Source organism: Anabrus simplex, chromosome 7 (assembly GCF_040414725.1).
Source record: "Anabrus simplex isolate iqAnaSimp1 chromosome 7, ASM4041472v1, whole genome shotgun sequence".
NCBI lineage: Eukaryota > Metazoa > Arthropoda > Insecta > Orthoptera > Tettigoniidae > Anabrus > Anabrus simplex.
This window is the reverse complement of record NC_090271.1, coordinates 263208657-263230507: the sequence shown is the minus strand read 5'-3', so window position 1 is coordinate 263230507 and position 21851 is coordinate 263208657. Positions and strand designations below refer to the sequence as shown.

Sequence of the window (21851 nt, the reverse complement as noted above, 5' to 3'; positions counted from 1 at the left end):
ACTCCTCCAAGGGCCTTCATGGCCTGTACGGAGGTGGCTTTGCTTTTGCTTGCTTTGCTTAATATTTTTTGACAATATGGGCTCAAATATGAAATTTATCACGTGCAGAACGTTTTAAGCAAGCCTCGGACCTATGGGAATAACGGAGTCTCACTCCCATTTGACAGGCGAGAGACTCCTTGGAAACAACTTGGCGAACGAAATGGAATTCGATGGGGAACTATCAATATTAATGGGGCTTAATGGAAGAATGAAAGTAGAAATGGTTAAGTCAGCAAAGAGGATGCGTCTGAATGTGTTAGGAGTTAATGATATTCGGATAAGGGGAGATAACGAGGAACAGATAGGATATTATAAAGTGTACTTGACGGGTGTTAAAAAGGGAAGGGCAGAGTGTGTGTTAGGACTGTTCATCAGGAATACTATCGCACGCAACATGTTTCTGTTAGGCACATAAATGAGTGAATGATGTGGGTAGATTTGGCGGTTGGAGGAATTAGGACAAGAATTGTCTCAGTGTATTCACCATGTGAAGGTGCAGATGAGGATGAAGTTGACAAGTTTTATGAAACATTGAGTGATATTGTAGTCAGGGTCAACAGCAAGGATAGAACAGTCCTAATGGGTGATTTCAACGTGAGAGTTGGAAATCGAACTGAAGGATACGAAAGGGTGATTGATAAATGTGGGGAAGATATGGAAGCTAATAGGAATGGGAGGAATTTCCTGGACTTCTGTCCTAGTATGGGATTAACAGTTACAAATACATTATTCAAGCAGAAGGCTATTCACCGCTACACATGGGAAGATAGGGGCACCAATTCCATAACAGACTATATCATAACTGACTTTGAATTCAGGAAATCTGTCAGGAATATGAGGGTATTCTGGGTATTTTTTGATGATACATACCACTATCTGATATGTAGTGAACTAAGTATCTCTAGGCCTAGGTTACGAATGGGTTAAAATTTATTGAATTGCTTAAGCCTACATGTTTTATTAAATATTCTGCCTATATGAAAGGGTGATATGTCACAGATTGAGGTAACTATGACAACGCAGCGTTCTTCGCAGTTACTTCTTTCGCAGCTCAAATGTCAGACTGCAATTCTCGTGGGCCCAACTACAGATAGAAAGCTGAGATAATGACATGGCGCTACTGGATGCAGCTACATCATACATAGAGATATATATCATACATGTACAGATATATCTTTCATATACTGTACGTACCATATTTTCTATTTTTCTCGTGGTTTCTTAGTTGTATACTACTAATGAGCTACTATATATTACGAGCACTTTGGGGGTACCTGTGAGAGCTGCATGGTTGTCGTAGTGTTTGAGAGAGGTGCGCACTTGGTCACGAGACCTGATGGAGGGCATCTTGGGCGCGCTCCTTGACCTCGCAAGACGCTCTCTCTCTCGACGCGCCTCTTCTTGAGACATGCGACGGCTGAACTCTGTCACACTGTCATCGGCAGCACGACGAAACGACATGCCGTATCGGAAGACCATTCCTGGGATGTAGCCTGTAAGACCGCACGCAAAATATTCAGTGATAAAAATGAAACACTATAATTTGGGTGACTGCTTCAAGCATGATCAATAACACCGTTCCTTACAAAATACTCGCTCACTATCTAACATCAATAACCACTGCCGGCGTTGCCAGTAGTGGTGATTAGGAAGGGAGGGGGGGGGGGGGTGATGGCGGACAGTCTCCCCCCACTCTGTGGGAAAAACATTACATTTTTATTCCATTTTAGCCGGTTGAAACTAGGAATTATAGGAATTACTAAAACAAGCAATTTGTACAAGCCCTGTTGTCTTATAAGCTAATTATTTCCTTTATTTACTTTAATTATTAACAAAATTATTAGAAGAAATAGGCACACAATGTCGTTCGTCGCGGCTAAACCTTTTGTATAGCGCCACCGTAAATTATGGAAACATATGATAATTTAAGAGGAATAGGTGTATATTAGTCTCAAAATATTGCCTACACTTACAGGTTTGGCAGTGTGGGTTTAGAGATTGTTTTGGAAAGGAGACACGTGCTTCTTTTCAGTTTTCCTTAACATACAACAAAACACCACAAGACAATTAATAATATACACTTCATGATGCAATTTTTCCCAGAAACATTCACCGGGGAACATGTTCCGTTCTCAGATCCACCCAAGAAGCTTTAAATTAAAAACGCCCTGAAATAGCCTAGATTTATTTCGTGTCCAACAGGGATACCATATATTTTAAGTTAAACAATGGGGAAAATTCCTTATTTTTTTCCAAAAATTAGGGATCGGCACATTTTAGTACTCGAAATTCCTCATCTGCAACACAATTAATGGTTGGTAGTGTTTTGAAATACTATATGCTACTAGATTTTTTGAAAATTAAATCAGTAGCCTATGTACTCTTACCATGAAATGGTATTTTCAATATTAGACTACCCACTTATTAAATATTAATGAAAAATACAAATGTACATGTTCGAACCCCACTGTCGGCAACCCTGAAGATGGTTTTCCGTGGTTTCCCATTTTCACACCAGGCGAAAGCTGGGGCTGTACCTTAATTAAGGCCACGGTCGCTTTCTTCACACTCCTAGCCTTTTCCTATCCCATCGTTGCCATAAGACCTATCTGTGTCGGTCTGACGTAAAGTCAATTGTAAACATTAAAAAAAATATGCTAAGGGGAGAAGTGCACGTAAACTTCTTTATTTTCTAAATTCTCTGTAACTTGAACACTATTTGAATTAGAATATTGAAACTTTGCACACTGATTTAAAATACATTGTTCTTAGCTATAAACATTGATAAGCTAATTTAGATAAAAGGTTTTCGCAAAAAGTTTGAAATTTCCTGGATCTTGTAATTTTTAAAGCTATTTTTAAGACCTTTGTGATTTAATGCCTGCAGGCGTTTTTAATTTCATGCCTATTTCGATTTCAAAAATAAATGAACCTATCAGTTGGAAAAAGAAAACACATGTATATTAAGTTATGAAGTCCATAAAATTTCATATTTTGTAATTGTCTTGCAGGAAAATGTGTAAAAGTGTTTTTCCTGTCTGTCTATCAAGTTCTAGATTGATATCTTTAGTACTTCCGGAGAAAAAGATACGTTTGTCACGGAGAAAGGAAGTCCGGGGAATGGTAATTGAACACAAGACCTAACCTCACGATGTATATCTCTGAAATAAAAATTTCCGTGGTAATCGCGCCATGCCTGACCAACCAGAAATGACGCATCACAGCCTTCGTTAATACTCCTAAGTGTGATACCGCCGACTACCTTTCTAAACAGACGTAAAGAGTTCAGCGAAAATGAATAATAGCAATGCATGAAAAAAGGGGCGTGGCACCTGACAAGCCTCGTATTAGGATTTAAAATTTTTAAGTGCACTCACGTACTGAATTCAACTAAATCCTTTTGGAACTAGATTTCTAACATAATAAACTAGCAATTTCAACAAAAGCAAGTTTTTCATTATTTTGAAGGATTTCGTGCACGTCTCTCCCGCACCCCAGAAAAAGTATAAATTGGAAGCTATCAACGAAACTTCGATTCTTATTGTCAGCATTTATAGGATTAAACAATTACTATTCAAAATAAAATGAAAAAATATTTTAAAGAATTCTATCTGCTAAAAATGCCAAAGATACCCAGGAACATAAAATACTAGGATAACAATTCCACATTAATATGCAGAGGAAGTCTAACTAATTGCAGCGTACCTGGATTTGAAGTTCACCAGTAGCCACTATGTAAGAAATTTGGAAATAGTCTATTGGAAGCAATTCAGGGCCTCATTGCCTGCATACTTCGATAAAGTCAGAACAGAAACTCATAATGGGAATGTATTTTGTTTGTTAACGCGCAGCGTTAGAGTCACCCCAGTGATGCAGTCGATTATATTCCTATAGTAGCGGTTTTGATTCCAGTAGTATAATGGGAGAGTTCTGCCGCCTCCTCCCGCGGGAAATTTGAATTCAGGCGGGAAATTTGAATTTTGGCGGGAAATTTGAATTCTGGGGGGAAATTTGAATTTTGGCGGGAAATTTGAATTTTGGCGCGAGATTTGAATTTGTAAACAAAGCCACGTGCTTTTTGACAGCTGTCATCGACAACAACGCATCGCTAACCTCACTGCTGCCATCTTGACGGGCCTAAACCTCAGTAGTGCCAACTTAACATAACTAGCGTGAGGTAAACAAAGCCACGTGTTTTTTGACAGCAACGTGCGTTTTGACAGACAACAACGCATTGCTAACCTCAGTACTGCCATCTTGACGGGCCTAAACCTCAGTAGTGCCAACTTAACCTAACTAGCGCGAGGTAAACAAAGCCACGTGCTTTTTGACAGCCACGTGCTTTTTTGACAGCTGTCATCCGCCATCTTTAAACCACAGAGCACTGTGCTGCCCTCTTTATCGTAGTAGATGTAAAATTCGTCACCTGTCATCGGCAGTGCTGCCATCTTGGCGGGCCTAAACCTTAGTGCTAGCAACTTAACCTCACTAGCGTGAGATAAACAAATCCACGTGCAGCTGTCATCCGCCATCTTTAATCCATAGAGCACCGTGCTGCCCTCTTTGTGGTAGCGGATAATTTGAAAAATGCTTTTTGACAGCAACCATCTTTGAGCACCGTGCTGCCCTCTTTAGCTACTTACCTTTGAAATGTGGCGGCGGTAAATTCCACGTGCTTTACAAACCTATATGCTTTTCTGACAGCTGTCATCCGCCATCTTTAATCCAGAGAGAACAGTGCTGCCCTCTATGTGGTGGCGGCAAATTACACGTGCTTTTGTTTGGAAACAAATCAACATGCTTTGTTGACAGCTGTCATCCGCCATCTTTAATCACCGTGCTGCCCTCTTTAGCTACTTACCTTTGAAATGTGGTGGCGGTAAATTCCACGTGCTTTACAAACCTATATACTTTTCCGACAGCTGTCATCCGCCATCTTTAATCGAGATAGAACAGTGCTGCAATCTTTAGTTGAAATGTGGTGGCGGCAAATTCCACGTGCTCTTGTTTGGAAACAACCCCATGTGCTTTTTTTGACAGCTGTCATCTGCCATCTTTAATCAACAGAGTACCATGCTGCTATCATGCGGGCAATTTCGTCAGCTGTTATCCGCCATCTTTAATCCACAGAACACCGTGCTGCCCTCTTTATGGCTACTACCTTAAGCACGTAGTAGCGGGCAATTTGAAAAGTTCTGTTAGCTATCATCCGCCATCTTTAATCAAGAGAGCACCGTGCCGCCCTCTTTAGCATCTTTAATCCAGAGAGAACAGTGCTGCAATCTTTAGTTTGAAATGTGGTGACAGCAAATTCCACGTGCTCTTGTTTGGAAACAAAGCCATGTGCTCTTTTTTGACAGCTGTCATCCGCCATCTTTAATCAACAGAGCACCATGCTGCTATCATGCGGGCAATTTCGTCATCTTTAATCCACAGAACACCGTGCTGCCCTCTTTATGGCTACTACCTTAAACACGTAGTAGCGGGCAATTTGAAAAGTTCTGTTAGCTATCATCCGCCATCTTTAATCAAGAGAGCACCGTGCTGCCCTCTTTAGCTAGATACCTTTGAAATGTGGTGGTGAAAAATTTCACGCGCTCTTGTTTGGAAACAAACTCACGTGCTTTTTTGACAGCCATCATCCGCCATCTTTAAGCAACAGAGTACAGTGCTGCTCTCTTTGTTGTGGCGGTAAATTCCACGTGCTCTTGTTTGGAAGCAAAGACATGTGCTTTTTTTGACAGGTGTCATCTGCCATCTTTAACCAACAGAGCACTATGCTGCTATCATGCGGGCAATTTCGTTAGCTGTCATCCGCCATCTTTTAATGAACAGAGCACCGTGCTGCCACAGATTCTTAATCCCAGTTCTTTGACGTTAGGAAGGGCAACCGGTTGAAAACAATAGTGTATGATGTAAGAGGCTAGATACTGCTAGTTTTGTGTCAGGAAGGGCAACTCAAAAAATTCTTGCGATTTAAAATCTTAGTTTTGCGTCAGGAAGTGCATCCGGCTGTAAAACAATAGTTCGTGATACAGCGATTTAAAATCTAAGACGAGCATCTAGCTGTAAATCCCCGATTCTCGTGTTAGAAGTTGTAAAACAGATTCATAATCCGAGTTCTTTGACGTCAGGAAGGGCAACCGGTCGAAAACAATAGTGTATGATGTAAGAGGCTAGATACTGCTAGTTTTGCGTCAGGAAGGGTAACTCAACAAATTCTTGCGATTTAAAAATCTTAGTTTTGCGTCAGGAAGGGCATCCGGCTGTAAAACAATAGTTCGTGATACAGCGATTTAAAATCTAAGAAGTGCATCTAGCTGTAAAACCCCGATTCTCGTGTTAGAAGTTGTAAAACAGATTCTTAATCCGAGTTCTTTGACGTCAGGAAGGGCAACCGGTCGAAAACAATAGTGTATGATGTAAGAGGCTAGATACTGCTAGTTTTGCGTCACGAAGGGCAACTAGTCTTAAAACAAATTCTTGCGATTTAAAATCTTATTTTTGCGTCAGGAAGGGCATCCGGCTGTAAAACAATAGTTCGTGATACAGCGATTAAACATCTAAGAAGTGCATCTAGCTGTAAATCCCCGATTCTCGTGTTAGAAGTTGTAAAACTGATTCTTAATCCGAGTTCTTTGACGTCAGGAAGGGCAACCGGTCGGAAACAATAGTGTATGATGTAAGAGGCTAGACACTGCTAGTTTTGCGTCAGGAAGGGTAACTCAACAAATTCTTGCGATTTAAAAATCTTAGTTTTGCGTCAGGAAGGGCATCCGGCTGTAAAACATTAGTTCGTGATACAGCGATTTAAAATCTAAGAAGTGCATCTAGCTGTAAACCCCGATTCTCGTGTTAGAAGTTGTCAAACAGATTCTTAATCCGAGTTCTTTGACGTCAGGAAGGGCAACCGGTCGAAAACAATAGTGTATGATGTAAGAGGCTAGATACTGCTAGTTTTACGTCAGGAAGGGCAACTCAACAAATTCTTGCGATTTAAAATCTGTAAAATATATTTTTATTCCCAATAGAATCGAACCCGAGACTGCCGGGTGAGAGGCATGCACACTAAACCAAACTGTAGGCTATAGGTTACATTTTTTTTGTTCCACAGTCCTTGAAGTTGTATCGGCGCAGTCATTCTGAGCGAGGCGTGGAATGCATGTGTTAGCTGAAATTGTACACGTATCTTCCTGCTGTAGTAACCTTGAACGAAGACACGGTGTGCTGATAAGCTACTTGTAACTCACCGTGTAAGCTCCTAACATGATTGTACGGAGAGGTTAAAACACACAGTGCTTTTTTGCACACCCGCCTCTTAGATCATACACCATAGTTTTACGACCGGTTACCCTGACTAGGATTTTAAATCGCAGTATACGCGATAAATTTGTTATAGCGGGTTTTATACCTAGATATCCCGGTACCGGCACATAGCCTACTCCTACCGAAGAAGCCTGCACAAGGCTTATTGCCTCCATCCGGCAGATGAATCACCATCAACGTCTTGTACTCAAAATCATTTTCGAAGGAGTCTGCACATGGTTTAACGCCCCCTATCAACAGCCCTTACTTAATACTGGCTTTTTTGCACACCCCGCCTCTTAGATCATACACCATAGTTTTACGACCGGTTGCCCTTCCTGACTAGGATTTTAAATCGCATTATACGCGATAAATTTGTTATAGCGGGTTTTATAACTAGATGTCCCAGTGCCGGCACATAGCCTAATCCTACCGAAGAAGCCTGCACACAGCTTAACGCCTCCATCCGACAAATGAATCACCCTCAACACTCTTGTACTCAGAATCATTTTCGAAGGAGTCTGCACAAGGTTTAACGCCCCCTATCAACAGCCCTTACTTAATACTGGCTTTTTGCACACCCCCGCCTCTTAGATCATACACCATAGTTTTACGACCGGTTACCCTTCCTGACTAGGATTTTAAATCGCAGTATACGCGATAAATTTGTTATAGCGGGTTTTATAACTAGATATCCCGGTACCGGCACATAGCCTACTCCTACCGAAGAAGCCTGCACAAGGCTTATTACCTCCATCCGACAGATGAATCACCATCAACGTCTTGTACTCAAAATCATTTTCGAAGGAGTCTGCACAAGGTTTAACGCCCCCTATCAACAGCCCTTACTTAATACTGGCTTTTTTGCACACCCCGCCTCTTAGATCATACACCATAGTTTTACGACCGGTTGCCTTTCCTGACTAGGATTTTAAATCGCAGTATACGCGATAAATTTGTTATAGCGGGTTTTATAACTAGATATCCCAGTGCCGGCACATAGCCTACTCCTACCGAAGAAGCCTGCACAAGGCTTATTGTCTCCATCCGACAGATGAATCACCATCAACGTCTTGTACTCAAAATCATTTTCGAAGGAGTCTGCACAAGGTTTAACGCCCCATATCAACAGCCCTTACTTACTACTGGCTTTTTGCACACCCCCGCCTCTTAGATCATACACCATAGTTTTACGACCGGTTACCCTTCGTGACTAGGATTTTAAATTGCAGTATACGCGATAAATTTGTTATAGCGGGTTTTATAACTAGATATCCCGGTACCGGCACATAGCCTACTCCTACCGAAGAAGCCTGCACAAGGCTTATTACCTCCATCCGACAGATGAATCACCATCAACGTCTTGTACTCAAAATCATTTTCGAAGGATTCTGCACAAGGTTTAACGTCCCCCTATCAACAGCCCTTACTTAATGCTGGCTTTTTTGCACACCCCGCCTCTTAGATCATACACTATAGTTTTACGACCGGTTACCCTTCCTGACTAGGATTTTAAATCGATAACTAGATGTCCTGGTACCGGTACATAGCCTACTCCTACCGAAGAAGCCTGCACACAGCTTAACGGCTCCATCCGACAAATGAATCACACTCAACACTCTTCAATCATTCTCGCTACTTCGGAAGATAGCGGGTTCGAACTGGAAGCCGTAAAAAATAGCAAATGCTAGGCGAGGGGCCTGCGCGATCGTCATAACATGATCTAGCTAAATGTAGTTTTAGCTCAATACCTTTAAGTGCCTACAGGTAAGGAATACCGCGGATGTAGCTTAGTACCCTCCCGTTTAAGTCCAGAAGTCGAGGATCGCGCGCTAACTTTCCAAGGCTCGATCCGCTGCAGGACTCTTAAATTCTGACACCTCGGCATCAACAGGAGGTTCGATTCCGGCTTAAATACGTCAGCCTGCGGGACTTCAGGAGAGCTCTTGTTGCATAAACACTTCGTTCCGACTGTACTGCAGTTGTCAGCGATTTTCACATCCGCTTGGTAACAAGCAGCATATTTACTCGCTGCAGTCTGCGTGAAGCGCTCACAGTTCTCTGTATGCGTTTATTACGTACACACATCTCCCGTCTAAGTACTGTCTGCTGTGAATATTATTCTTCAGCCTTTATCTTAAGGTAAGGTAGAACTGTTAGATACTTTTTGCAAAGCAACTTCTACGCTAGGTAATAGACATCTACATTCATATATGTTCTTTTCTTTTCTTTTTAGGTACCGTTCGAGTTACAGGCTTGAAAGTACGCATTTTATTCATCCGAGTAACAGTCTGCAGCACGTGCATTTTTAAGGTATGTTTTCGAACTTTGAGTTGTAAAGATAGCTAGGTTAACTGATGTACTCTACACTACATTCATATATGTTTCTTCCTTTTAGGTACGACCAGAATATTATCATTCGAGTTTCAGGCTTGAAAGTACGCATTTTATTCATCCGAGTAACAGTCTGCAGCACGTGCATTTTTAAGGTATGTTTTCGAACTTTGAGTTGTAAAGATAGCTAGGTTAACTGATGTACCCTACACTACATTCATATATGTTTGTTCTTTTCTTTTAGGCACGACCAGAATATTATCATTCGAGTTACAGGCTTGAAAGTACGCATTTCATTCATCCGAGTAACAGTCTGCAGCGCGAAGATTTTAAGGTATGTCTGACCTCTATTCATTGAAACTTGGTTTCTTCCGAACATCGTAACTTTAAGCTAATCATAAATAGTTGTTCTCTTCAATCCTCGTGCTATAGACGAGGTTAATCTTATAATTTCAAACACACACGCATAGCTATGTCTGTCCTCAACAGGCTGAAACTTGGTTTCTTCTAAAACATCGTAACTTTAAGCTAATCATAAATAGTTGTTCTCTTCAATCCTCATGCTATAGACGAGGTTAATCTTATAATTTCAAACACGCACACATAGCTATGTCTGTCCTCAACAGGCTGAAACTTGGTTTCTTCTAAAACATCGTAACTTTAGTCTATTGATAAATAGTTGTTCTCTTCAATCCTCATGCTATAGACGAGGTTAATCTTATAATTTCAAACACGCACACATAGCTATGTCTGTCCTCAATAGGCCGAAACTTGGTTTCTTCCGAACATCGTAACTTTAAGCTAATCATAAATAGTTGTTATCTTCAATCCTCATGCTATAGACGAGGTTAATTTTATAATTTCAAACACACACATAGCTATGTCTGACCTCAACAGGCTGAAACTTGGTTTCTTCCGAACATCGTAACTTTAGACTATTGATAAATAGTCGTTCTCTTCAATCCTCATGCTATAGACGAGGTTAATTTTATAATTTCAAACACGCACACATAGCTATGTCTGTCCTCAACAGGCTGAAACTTGGTTTCTTCTAAAACATCGTAACTTTAGTCTATTGATAAATAGTCGTTCTCTTCAATCCTCATGCTATAGACGAGGTTAATTTTATAATTTCAAACACGCACACATAGCTATGTCTGACCTCAACAGGCTGAAACTTGGTTTCTTCTAAAACATCGTAACTTTAGACTATTGATAAATAGTCGTTCTCTTCAATCCTCATACTATAGACGTGGTTAATCTTATAATTTCAAACACGCACACATAGCTATGTCTGTCCTCAACAGGCCGAAACTTGGTTTCTTCCGAACATCGTAACTTTAAGCTAATCATAAATAGTTGTTCTCTTCAATCCTCATGCTATAGACGAGGTTAATCTTATAATTTCAAACACGCACACATAGCTATGTCTGTCCTCAACAGGCCGAAACTTGGTTTCTTCCGAACATCGTAACTTTAAGCTAATCATAAATAGTTGTTCTCTTCAATCCTCATGCTATAGACGAGGTTAATTTTATAATTTCAAACACACACATAGCTATGTCTGACCTCAACTGGCTGAAACTTGGTTTCTTCTAAAACATCGTAACTTTAGTCTATTGATAAATAGTTATTTTCTTTAATCTGCATGTCATAGAAGAGGTTAATCTTATAATTTCAAACTCACAGCAATGTCCGACCTCTATACGTTGAAACTTGGTTTCTTCCGAACATCTTAACTTTAAGCTAATCATAAATAGTTGTTCTCTTCAATCCTCATGCTATAGACGAGGTTAATCTTATAATTTCAAACTCACAGCAATGTCTGACCTAGACAGGTTCAAACTTGGTTTCATCCGAACATCTTAACTTTAAGCTAATCATAAATAGTTGTTCTCTTCAATCCTCATGCTATAGACGAGGTTAATCTTATAATTTCAAACTCACAGCAATGTCTGACCTAGACAGGTTCAAACTTGGTTTCTTCCGAACATAGCAACTTTAGACTATTGATAAATAGTTATTTTCTTTAATCTGCATGGCATAGAAGAGGTTAATCTTATAATTTCTAACTCACAGCAATGTCTGACCTAGACAGGTTCAAACTTGGTTTCATCCGAACATAGCAACTTTAGTCTATTGATAAATTGTTATTTTCTTTAATCTGCATGTCATAGAAGAGGTTAATCTTATAATTTCAAACTCACAGCAATGTCCGACCTCTATACATTGAAACTTGGTTTCTTCCGAACATCGTAACTTTAGTCTATTGATAAATAGTTATTTTCTTTAATCTGCATATCATAGAAGAGGTTAATCTTATAATTTCAAACTCACAGCAATGTCTGACCTAGACAGGTTCAAACTTGGTTTCATCCGAACATAGCAACTTTAGTCTATTGATAAATAGTTGTTCTCTTCAATGTTTTATGCTGTAGAAGAGGTTAATCTTATAATTTCAAACTCACAGCAATGTCTGACCTGTACAGGTTCAAACTTGGTTTCTTCCGAACATCGTAACTTTAGTCTATTGATAAATAGTTATTTTCTTTAATCTGCGTGCTATAGAAGAGGATAATCTTATAATTTCAAACTCACAGCAATATCTGACCTGTACAGGTTCAAACATGGTTTCTTCCGAACATCGTAACTTTAGTCTATTGGTAAATAGTTATTTTCTTTAATCTGCATGCCATAGAAGAGGTTAATCTTATAATTTCAAACTTACAGCAATGTCTAATCTCTGTAGGTTGAAACTTGGTTTCTTCCGAACGTCGTAACATTAGTCTAATGATAAATAGTTGTTCTCTTCAATCTTTCATGCTGTAGAAGAGGTTAATCTTATAATTTCAAACTCACAGCAATGTCTAACCTGTACAGGTTCAAACTTGGTTTCTTCCGAACATTGCAACTTTGGTCTATTGATAAATAGTTGTTCTCTTCAATCTTTCATGCTGTAGAAGAGGTTAATCTTATAATTTCAAACTTTCAGCAATGTCTGACCTCTATAGGTTGAAACTTGGTTTCTTTCGAACATAGCAACTTTATTCTATTGATAAATAGTTATTCTCTTCAATCTTTCATGCTGTAGAAGAGGTTAATCTTATAATTTCAAACTCACAGCCATGTCTGACCTCTATAGGTTGAAACTTGGTTTCTTCCGAACATTGTAACTCTAGGCTAGCACACTTACCCTTTTATATCCTATTATTACCATGTGTGATGCAAGTGCTAACGCTACATTTATATATTTGTTCTTTTTAGAAAAACCATGGAGAAGATTAACCAGCTAGGTCATATTTCAACACCAACTACCAAGCCGTTAACAGGTCTACCGCTAAATGAGCAATTTAAAGTAATTTCACTACGAAGATTAAAAACGAAATTTGGAGAAAGGATTTTATGTGTCTGCAAAGACTTTCAAGTTTTTTTACCTAATAGATTTAGCATGCTAACTGATTTAGAAATAGAAGAACTAAATCAACGTTCTATTTTCATTATATATCGCGGCATAGAGAACAAATCTTGTGTTATTAGTTTTACTGATGCGTAAAAGCATGTACATACAAGAATTACATCGAGAAAGCAAAAGTATGCAAACATCACTACAAGTAAAATCATTCATGATAAAACTAGTACATACAAGATGTGAATAAATACTGTAGAATTGGCATATTCTTTTATTTTAGATTATGTATTACCTTCTCCTCCTACTCCTTCCTCTCGAAGAAGAATAAGAGCAAGAAAGAAGATGTTGATTAAATTCGTAAGTATGTTATCGTCTAGCACAGTAAGTATGTTGAGAAGAGATTTTTTTTCCTAAACAGTGCTTGATTCTAGTCTTGTAATATAGTGTACTACAACATCCCACTATAGTATGTGTATATATGTTTTTTGAACGGTAGTGTGTATTCAAGTCTAAACTTGCACACTCTCGCTTTGCGATGCATGTTCGATAAAGATGTACCTTAGCAGAGTAAGTAAAGGTAAAGGAAGTTATACACATCAATTAATGTTCTGATCACATGTTAAGGTTAACGACATCGAGTGCAGGGTTCGATTCTAGTCTTGATCACTTATATAGTGTTTTGAGCACATCAATTAATGTTCTGATTACATGTTAAGGTTAACAACATCGAGTGCAGTGTTCGATTCTAGTCTTGCTATGTTTTAATCTCATTTCATGTTCTAATCACATGTTGAAGTTAACAACATCGAGTGCAGTGTTTGATTCTAGTCTTGTTATGTTTTACAATCTTGTTTTTTTGCAATGCATATTCGATAGAGGTGTACCTTGAAAGAGTAGGAAGAGTTCGATTCTAGTCTTGCTATGTTTGAACCTGATTTAATGTTCTAATCACATGTTGAAGTTAACATTAAGTGCAGTGTTCGATTCTAGTCTTGTTATGTTTTACAATCTTGCTTTTGCAATGCACGTTCAATAGAGATGCACCTTCACTGAGCAGGAAGAGCAGCTCAGTAAGTATGTTGAGAAGATAATTTTTTGTTTTTCTAAACAGTGCTTGATTCTAGTCTCGCAATGCTGTGTTCTGCAACATCGAACACTAGTATGCAGTTCAAGTTGTAATAAGTTTTGAACAGTAGTATGTGTGTGTTCAAGTCTAAACATGTGTCACTGCGGGTATGCGAGCGGATGACAGCTGACGAAATTGCCCCGCATAGGGCAGCACGGTGCTCTGTTCATTAAAAGATGGCGGATGACAGCTAACGAAATTGCCCGCATGATAGCAGCATAGTGCTCTGTTGGTTAAAGATGGCAGATGACACCTGTCAAAAAAAAGCACATGGCTTTGCCTCCAAACAAGAGCACGTGGAATTTACCGCCACAACAAAGAGGGCAGCACTGTACTTTGTTGCTTAAAGATGGCGGATGATGGCTGTCAAAAAAGCACGTGAGTTTGTTTCCAAACAAGAGCGCGTGAAATTTTTCACCACCACATTTCAAAGGTTTCTAGCTAAAGAGGGCAGCACGGTGCTCTCTTGATTAAAGATGGCGGATGATAGCTAACAGAACTTTTCAAATTGCCCGCTACTACGTGCTTAAGGTAGTAGCCATAAAGAGGGCAGCACGGTGTTCTGTGGATTAAAGATGACGAAATTGCCCGCATGATAGCAGCATGGTGCTCTGTTGATTAAAGATGGCGGATGACAGCTGTCAAAAAAGAGCACATGGCTTTGTTTCCAAACAAGAACACGTGGAATTTGCTGTCACCACATTTCAAACTAAAGATTGCAGCACTGTTCTCTCTGGATTAAAGATGCTAAAGAGGGCGGCACGGTGCTCTCTTGATTAAAGATGGCGGATGATAGCTAACAGAACTTTTCAAATTGCCCGCTACTACGTGCTTAAGGTAGTAGCCATAAAGAGGGCAGCACGGTGTTCTGTGGATTAAAGATGGCGGATAACAGCTGACGAAATTGCCCGCATGATAGCAGCATGGTACTCTGTTGATTAAAGATGGCAGATGACAGCTGTCAAAAAAAGCACATGGCTTTGTTTCCAAACAAGAGCACGTGGAATTTGCCGCCACCACATTTCAACTAAAGATTGCAGCACTGTTCTATCTCGATTAAAGATGGCGGATGACAGCTGTCGGAAAAGTATATAGGTTTGTAAAGCACGTGGAATTTACCGCCACCACATTTCAAAGGTAAGTAGCTAAAGAGGGCAGCACGGTGATTAAAGATGGCGGATGACAGCTGTCAACAAAGCATGTTGATTTGTTTCCAAACAAAAGCACGTGTAATTTGCCGCCACCACATAGAGGGCAGCACTGTTCTCTCTGGATTAAAGATGGCGGATGACAGCTGTCAGAAAAGCATATAGGTTTGTAAAGCACGTGGAATTTACCGCCGCCACATTTCAAAGGTAAGTAGCTAAAGAGGGCAGCACGGTGCTCAAAGATGGTTGCTGTCAAAAAGCATTTTTCAAATTATCCGCTACCACAAAGAGGGCAGCACGGTGCTCTATGGATTAAAGATGGCGGATGACAGCTGCACGTGGATTTGTTTATCTCACGCTAGTGAGGTTAAGTTGCTAGCACTAAGGTTTAGGCCCGCCAAGATGTCAGCACTGCCGATGACAGGTGACGAATTTTACATCTACTACGATAAAGAGGGCAGCACAGTGCTCTGTGGTTTAAAGATGGCGGATGACAGCTGTCAAAAAAGCACGTGGCTGTCAAAAAGCACGTGGCTTTGTTTACCTCGCGCTAGTTAGGTTAAGTTGGCACTACTGAGGTTTAGGCCCGTCAAGATGGCAGTACTGAGGTTAGCAATGTGTTGTTGTCTGTCAAAAAGCACGTGGCTTTCAAAAACACGTGGCTTTGTTTACCTCACGCTAGTTAGGTTAAGTTGGCACTACTGATGTTTAGGCCCGTCAAGATGGCAGCAGTGAGGTTAGCGATGCGTTGTTGTCGATGACAGCTGTCAAAAAGCACGTGGCTTTGTTTACAAATTCAAATCTCGCGCCAAAATTCGAATCTCCCGCCAAAATTCAAATTTCCCGCCAGAATTCAAATTTCCCGCCAAAATTCAAATTTCCCACCAAAATTCAAATTTCCCGCCTGAATTCAAATTTCCCGCCTGAATTCAAATTTCCCGCGGGAGGAGGCGGCAGAACTCTCCCATTATACTACTGATTCCAGCTGAGGGTGTAGACATTTGAAGGTATTTAAATGCTACAACTCCATGTCGATCTCTTCTGATTGGTTAAATAACTCTTGAGGCAAAGTTGTAGGGACATTAAGAACATCATTTTAATAATAATAATAATAATAATAATAATAATAATAATAATAATAATAATAATAATAATATTACGTCCCATTAACCACTTTTACGGTTTTTAGAAACGCCGAGGTGCCTGTATTTAGTCCCACAGGAGTTCTTTTATGTGCCAGTAAATCTACCGACACGAGACTGACGTACAGTATCTGAGCACTTTCAAATACCACCGGACTGAGCCAGGATGGAACCTGCCAAGTTGGGGTCAAAAGGTCAACGCCTCAACCACCTGAGCCATTCAGCCCGGCATTCTATTATTATTTATTGGGCGGCCCCGCGGTGTAGGAGTAGCGCGCCTGCCTCTTTCCCGGAGGCCCCGGGTTCGATTTCCGGCCAGGCCAGGTCAGGGATTTTTACCTGTACCTGAAGGCTGGTTCGAGATCCACTCAACCTACGTGATAACAATTGAGGCGCTATCTGAAGGTGGGACGGAGGCCCCGGTCTAGAAAGCCAAGAATAACGGCCGAGAGGATTGGTCGTGCTGACCACACGCCACCTCGTAATCTGCAGACCTTCGGGTTGAGCAGCTGTCGCTTGGTAGGCCATGGCCCTTCGGAGCTGTTGAGCCATGGGTTTATTATTATTATTGTACCGGGCGGTACACCTCCACGCCGCTAATTTAAAAGGTGCGCCAATTGAAACTCCTCTGCTGGAGGAAGTCTGAACTTTATTGACGGTATTAATTTTCAAGTTTCTCAGAAGATGTCACTACGTGGAAAATTTGGAGTTTTTGAACTGTGTCATTTTCGACGTATTTTTGTTTTGCTTGTAGTAAGAAGTGTGAACTTTCTCTTCTAGAGGACACTACTGAAGATCAACAATAGTGCACCCTAGTGCGGAGTGAAAGAACTGTTTTTTTGGAGAAATTTTTATTTCAAAAGTTTGTTTCTTGTTAAATTTCTTTCTGTTATTGTTTAAGTTGGCTGTATACCCCTCTCTTTCCCCTTGTTTTGTATTTAGCCAATCCCGAATTTCTTTAATTAATTTCTGACCAATCCGATGTATCTTCCCCCAACTGGGATATGTTGCTGTACCCTACCCAATAAAGTGATTGTGGGCGGGTGTTTTCTTCCCCTAAACGCCTCGAACTTTCCGCGAGAGGATATAAACTGCTGATTTTTGGGTCTCTGTGCCACTTCTGTTCCATCTTTCAGTGTGTAAAGTACATAGCAGGGGGCGGGAAGCGCCTCTTTCTCCGGCGACAGTCAACAACCAGGTAATGGCTGACTAATTACTTCTTTTCTTGCTTGCTCAGCAGTTTAACTCTCGGGGCGGGTCCGAAGTTTTTCCATTATGTAACCTTCCTTAAAATGTAAAGAAACTTGTATCTATTCTATCTTTTAAACTACATATTGGGATAGAGAGTGCTTAACCCTCTCGAGCTCCCACTCATATTGTTTTGAGGTGAACTTATATTTTTCTCAACGTATTCTTCTTCGACTTAATGTAAATTGTTTCCTTCTTAAGTCACCTCTTTAGTATGGGATTAGCCCTTGTATTAACGGCCTAGTGCCAAGTAGGTTTTAAACAAAGCGTATTAGGAGCGCAAGTTCGCCTCCTCTCAAATTGTTATTTTAGAGGTCAAGTAATTAATCTTTTCTCACTTAATAGACCTCAGTAGGTTGGGTATTTTACCCCTGTGTCTATGTCCAGAGAGGACAACTTGAAGGTGGAGTTTGGTGTGGCCTTTGAGAGGCTTAAAGTTGAGAGCGAGGGGCTCTTTCTTGAAAATTAAGTGTTGTATGCCTCGAGGAGGCTTTTCTGTGTAATTTGGAGCAAGTGCTCTGGAATATGAACGGGGTTTTCGGCCCCTCTGGTAAAATTTATTTTGGAGTAAAGTCGGGCTAATTGCTCAAGAATTGTGAATTTGGGGCTCGAAGCCCAAATCCTGTAAATCCTGTAATTGGAACTGTTGTTGCCTTGCTACTCTGTACCTGCCGTAATTGTTATTCTTAATTTTGAAAAGAAAATATAACCTTGTTAAATTTTAAATTAATTTTACTTTCGTAGCTTGAGACCTGTTCACCAACCCGCACCTTCTTTCACGCATAACTACCGCAAAAACACGGTAACAATTATTATTATTATTATTATTATTATTATTATTATTATTATTATTATTATTATTATTATTATTATCTGAAGGCAATTTTTAATTGGTGATTGTTACTCATTGACCTTTTTCCTTTATGTCTAATTTAACATTACTCCAATCCACCTGGTGTTTCTATTTCCATTGCCAGTGAACCATGTCAGTAATTCTACCCTGAACAGAATGACATGATGCTCTTACGTGTGCAGTAACATAATATTGTGGTTGTTATCCTGTTTTCTTAACTCGTCCTTTCCTGTATTTCAGGTCGGCATAAAATGTACTCTCCTTTGTAGTCCTCATATTTTGAGTGCTATTTGAATCACTTAAATTGATCTGTTAGTTTCTAAGTTCATTTGCATTTATATGACCTGCATGTTGCTTAATGAGGCGGTTAACTAGCTGAAATACCGTATAATATACAGGCTATCAAGATAGCTACTCAGTAATAGCTCTTTTCACAGAGGCTCCATTAATTATAATGAAACCTTGAGCAAATACTGTCCTAGGCCAATAAGAGCTCTCAACTGGAGGAAGTGAAGAGGGCGATCACAAGGACGCTGAAAGAGCTCCGCATTGCTTCCACGTACTTGTGCCTGGTTCGTAATTTCTGTCTTTTTTTATTATCTGACCTCCCTTGGCCAACTCTTGTTCTCTCCGTACTCCGACGGTATTAGGTTTGCGGGACCTGATAGGTCTTTTATTATCACACTTTACATGGTATTTCCCTTACTTCTACTATAAATACTTTCATTCTTCGAAGGAATGAACCTCTTTCTCTTTTAATTAGTGTTAAGAGGGAATGAGTTACTCGTTGTTTCAAACCAATAATCATCACCACCACTACACTATCATCTCATCACTACTTAATAATTCGGTCTGGCTGGGTCGTAGCTGAATCTGGCCGTGCTTCGACTTATTTGTATGAGGCTACCCACGTTCATTTTTCTTATCTGATCTCGCTAGGTCAACTGTAGTTCTATACCGACTCGAGGCCTAGGGAATGTTTCATTTTGACGCCCTTCATAGTCCTTCCTTTCCACTTGCCAATACCTTCCTTTGCTTCCTGATTAATGCTAAGAGAAGAAGGTTGCTCATTTGTACGAGGACGGTTTGAAAAATTCTCTGAATCACCGCTACATGTCAGTGCTAGAGCAACGTGGCGCGTCAGTGCTCTAGCTGCAGGAGTGTGGTAGTGAACGACTCTTTGTTGTTGTTCCCGCGTAGTGATTTGTGACAATGGAAAAAACTGAGATTCGAGCAGTGATTAAATACTTTGTAAAGAAAGGTATGAAAGCAAAGAAAATTCATGCTGACTTTCAGAACACACTGGGCGACTCTGCTCCTTCATTTTCAACTGTTGCCAAGTGTACCAGCGAGTTTAAATTTGGTCGGGAGAGCTTGGACGATGATCCGCGTAGTGGACGGCTAAAAAGTGTTACGACCCCAAAATTTATCGCAAAAGTGCATAAAATGGTCATGGAGGATCGCCGACTGAAAGTGCGGGAGATTGCTGAAGCTGTAGGGATGTCTTCTGAACGGGTATATTATATTTTAACCGAAGAATTGGGTATGAAAAAAATATCCGCAAGATGGGTGCCGCGGCTCTTGACATTGGACAATAAACGCACAAGATTGGAAATGTCCGAACAAAGTCTGGCCCGTTTTCAGTGCAACCAACAAGATTTTTTGCGCCGGTTTGTGACTACAGATGAAACTTGGGTCCACTACTATACCCCAGAGACAAAACAGCAGTCAAAGCAGTGGAAACATGCTGATTCACCACCACCAAAGAAAGCAAAGGCAGTGCGTTCGGCCAGAAAGGTCATGACCTCAGTTTTCTGGGATGCAAAAGGCATTCTGCTGATAGATTATCTTCCTACTGGCCAAACAATTACGGGGAAATACTATGCAAACCTCCTAGACCAACTACAGGAAAAGATACGCGAAACAAGGCCTGGTTTGGCAAGGAAAAAGGTCATCTCCGCCGCACACAAGTGTTATTGCCATGGCAAAACTTCATGAACTGGGGTACGAATTGTTGCCTTATTCACCTGATTTGGCACCATCAGATTTTCATCTATTCCCCCAAGCTGAAAATTCTCCTCGGTGGACGGAGATTTTCTACAAGGGAAGAACTGACACCCGAATTGGAGAGGTATTTTGCAGTCCTGGAGGAATCTCATTTTCGAGATGGGATCAAGGCATTGGAACATCGCTGGACCAAATGCATTAGTCTACAGGGAGACTATGTTGAAAAATAAAAACAGTTCCACCGAGGTAAGATACTTAATTCTAGTACATTCCGGGAACTTTTCAAACCACCTACGTAGTTCCTCTTAAGACAGCAGCGACTACCAGACTTCAGATATTGCTTTCACTTCTTACGACAAGAGCCTTTGTAACATATATAACCTATCATGGTAATTTCTTGACTCTTAACAAACGACGGTGTTGAATTTTCAGTTTATGCTTTTGGGTAGCCTATTCTTCCTGTGCATTGTACGCCTACTAGTGTTATCAACTCATTTTTCGATGTCCCTACATTTATACTAAAATTCCCTACCGTACTGAATTGAAAATTGTATGTAACTAAATGTCTGCCTCAGCAGTGGTTAGCGTGATTAGCTGCCACCCTCGGAGGTTCAGGTTCTATTCCTGGCTCTGCCACGAAATTTGAAAAGTAGTATGAGGGCTGGAACGGGATCTACTCAGCCTGAGTAGAGGTGGGTTCTATTCCCACCTCAGCCATCCTCGAAGTGGTTTTCCGTGGTTTTCCACTCCTCTTGCAGGCAAATCCCGGGACGCTACCTAACTTCAGGCCACAGCCGTTTTCTTCCCTCTTCCTTGTCTATCCCTTCCAATATCCCCCCCCCCCACAATGCCCCTGTTCAGCATAACACGTGAGGCCTCCTGGGAGAGGTACTGGTCCTCCTCCCCAGCCGTATCCCCTGATCCATAGTCTCACTCAGGGATACTGCCCTTGAGGCGGTAGATATGAGATCCCTCGCTGTGTCCGAGGGAAAAACCAATCCTGGAGGGTAAACGGATTAATAATAATAATAATAATAATAATAATAATAATAATGAAAATATTAGGTCCTCTAAGAATTGCAGAGTTTTGGAAATTAAGAAGTTACAATGAAATTTACCAGAACGTAGAAAACATATCAGAAACAATAAGAAAAAAGAGATTGCTATTTCTTGGACAAATTTACAGAATGGATGACAATAGACTAACTAAACGAATCTTCAAGTACCTTTGGGAAAA

At 40.4% G+C, this 21851-nt stretch overlaps 1 protein-coding gene across 1 annotated transcript in view; it reads right to left on the bottom strand.

The window, feature by feature from the left end:
- The window catches only part of LOC136877101 (ciliary microtubule inner protein 2B), a 297050-nt gene that overhangs the window by 26841 nt on the left and 248358 nt on the right, over positions 1-21851 (bottom strand). The window contains exon 4 of the mRNA XM_067150917.2: positions 1317-1535. Coding sequence (XP_067007018.2) covers positions 1317-1535 — 219 coding nt within the window. The remainder of the gene's footprint in view (positions 1-1316; positions 1536-21851) is intronic.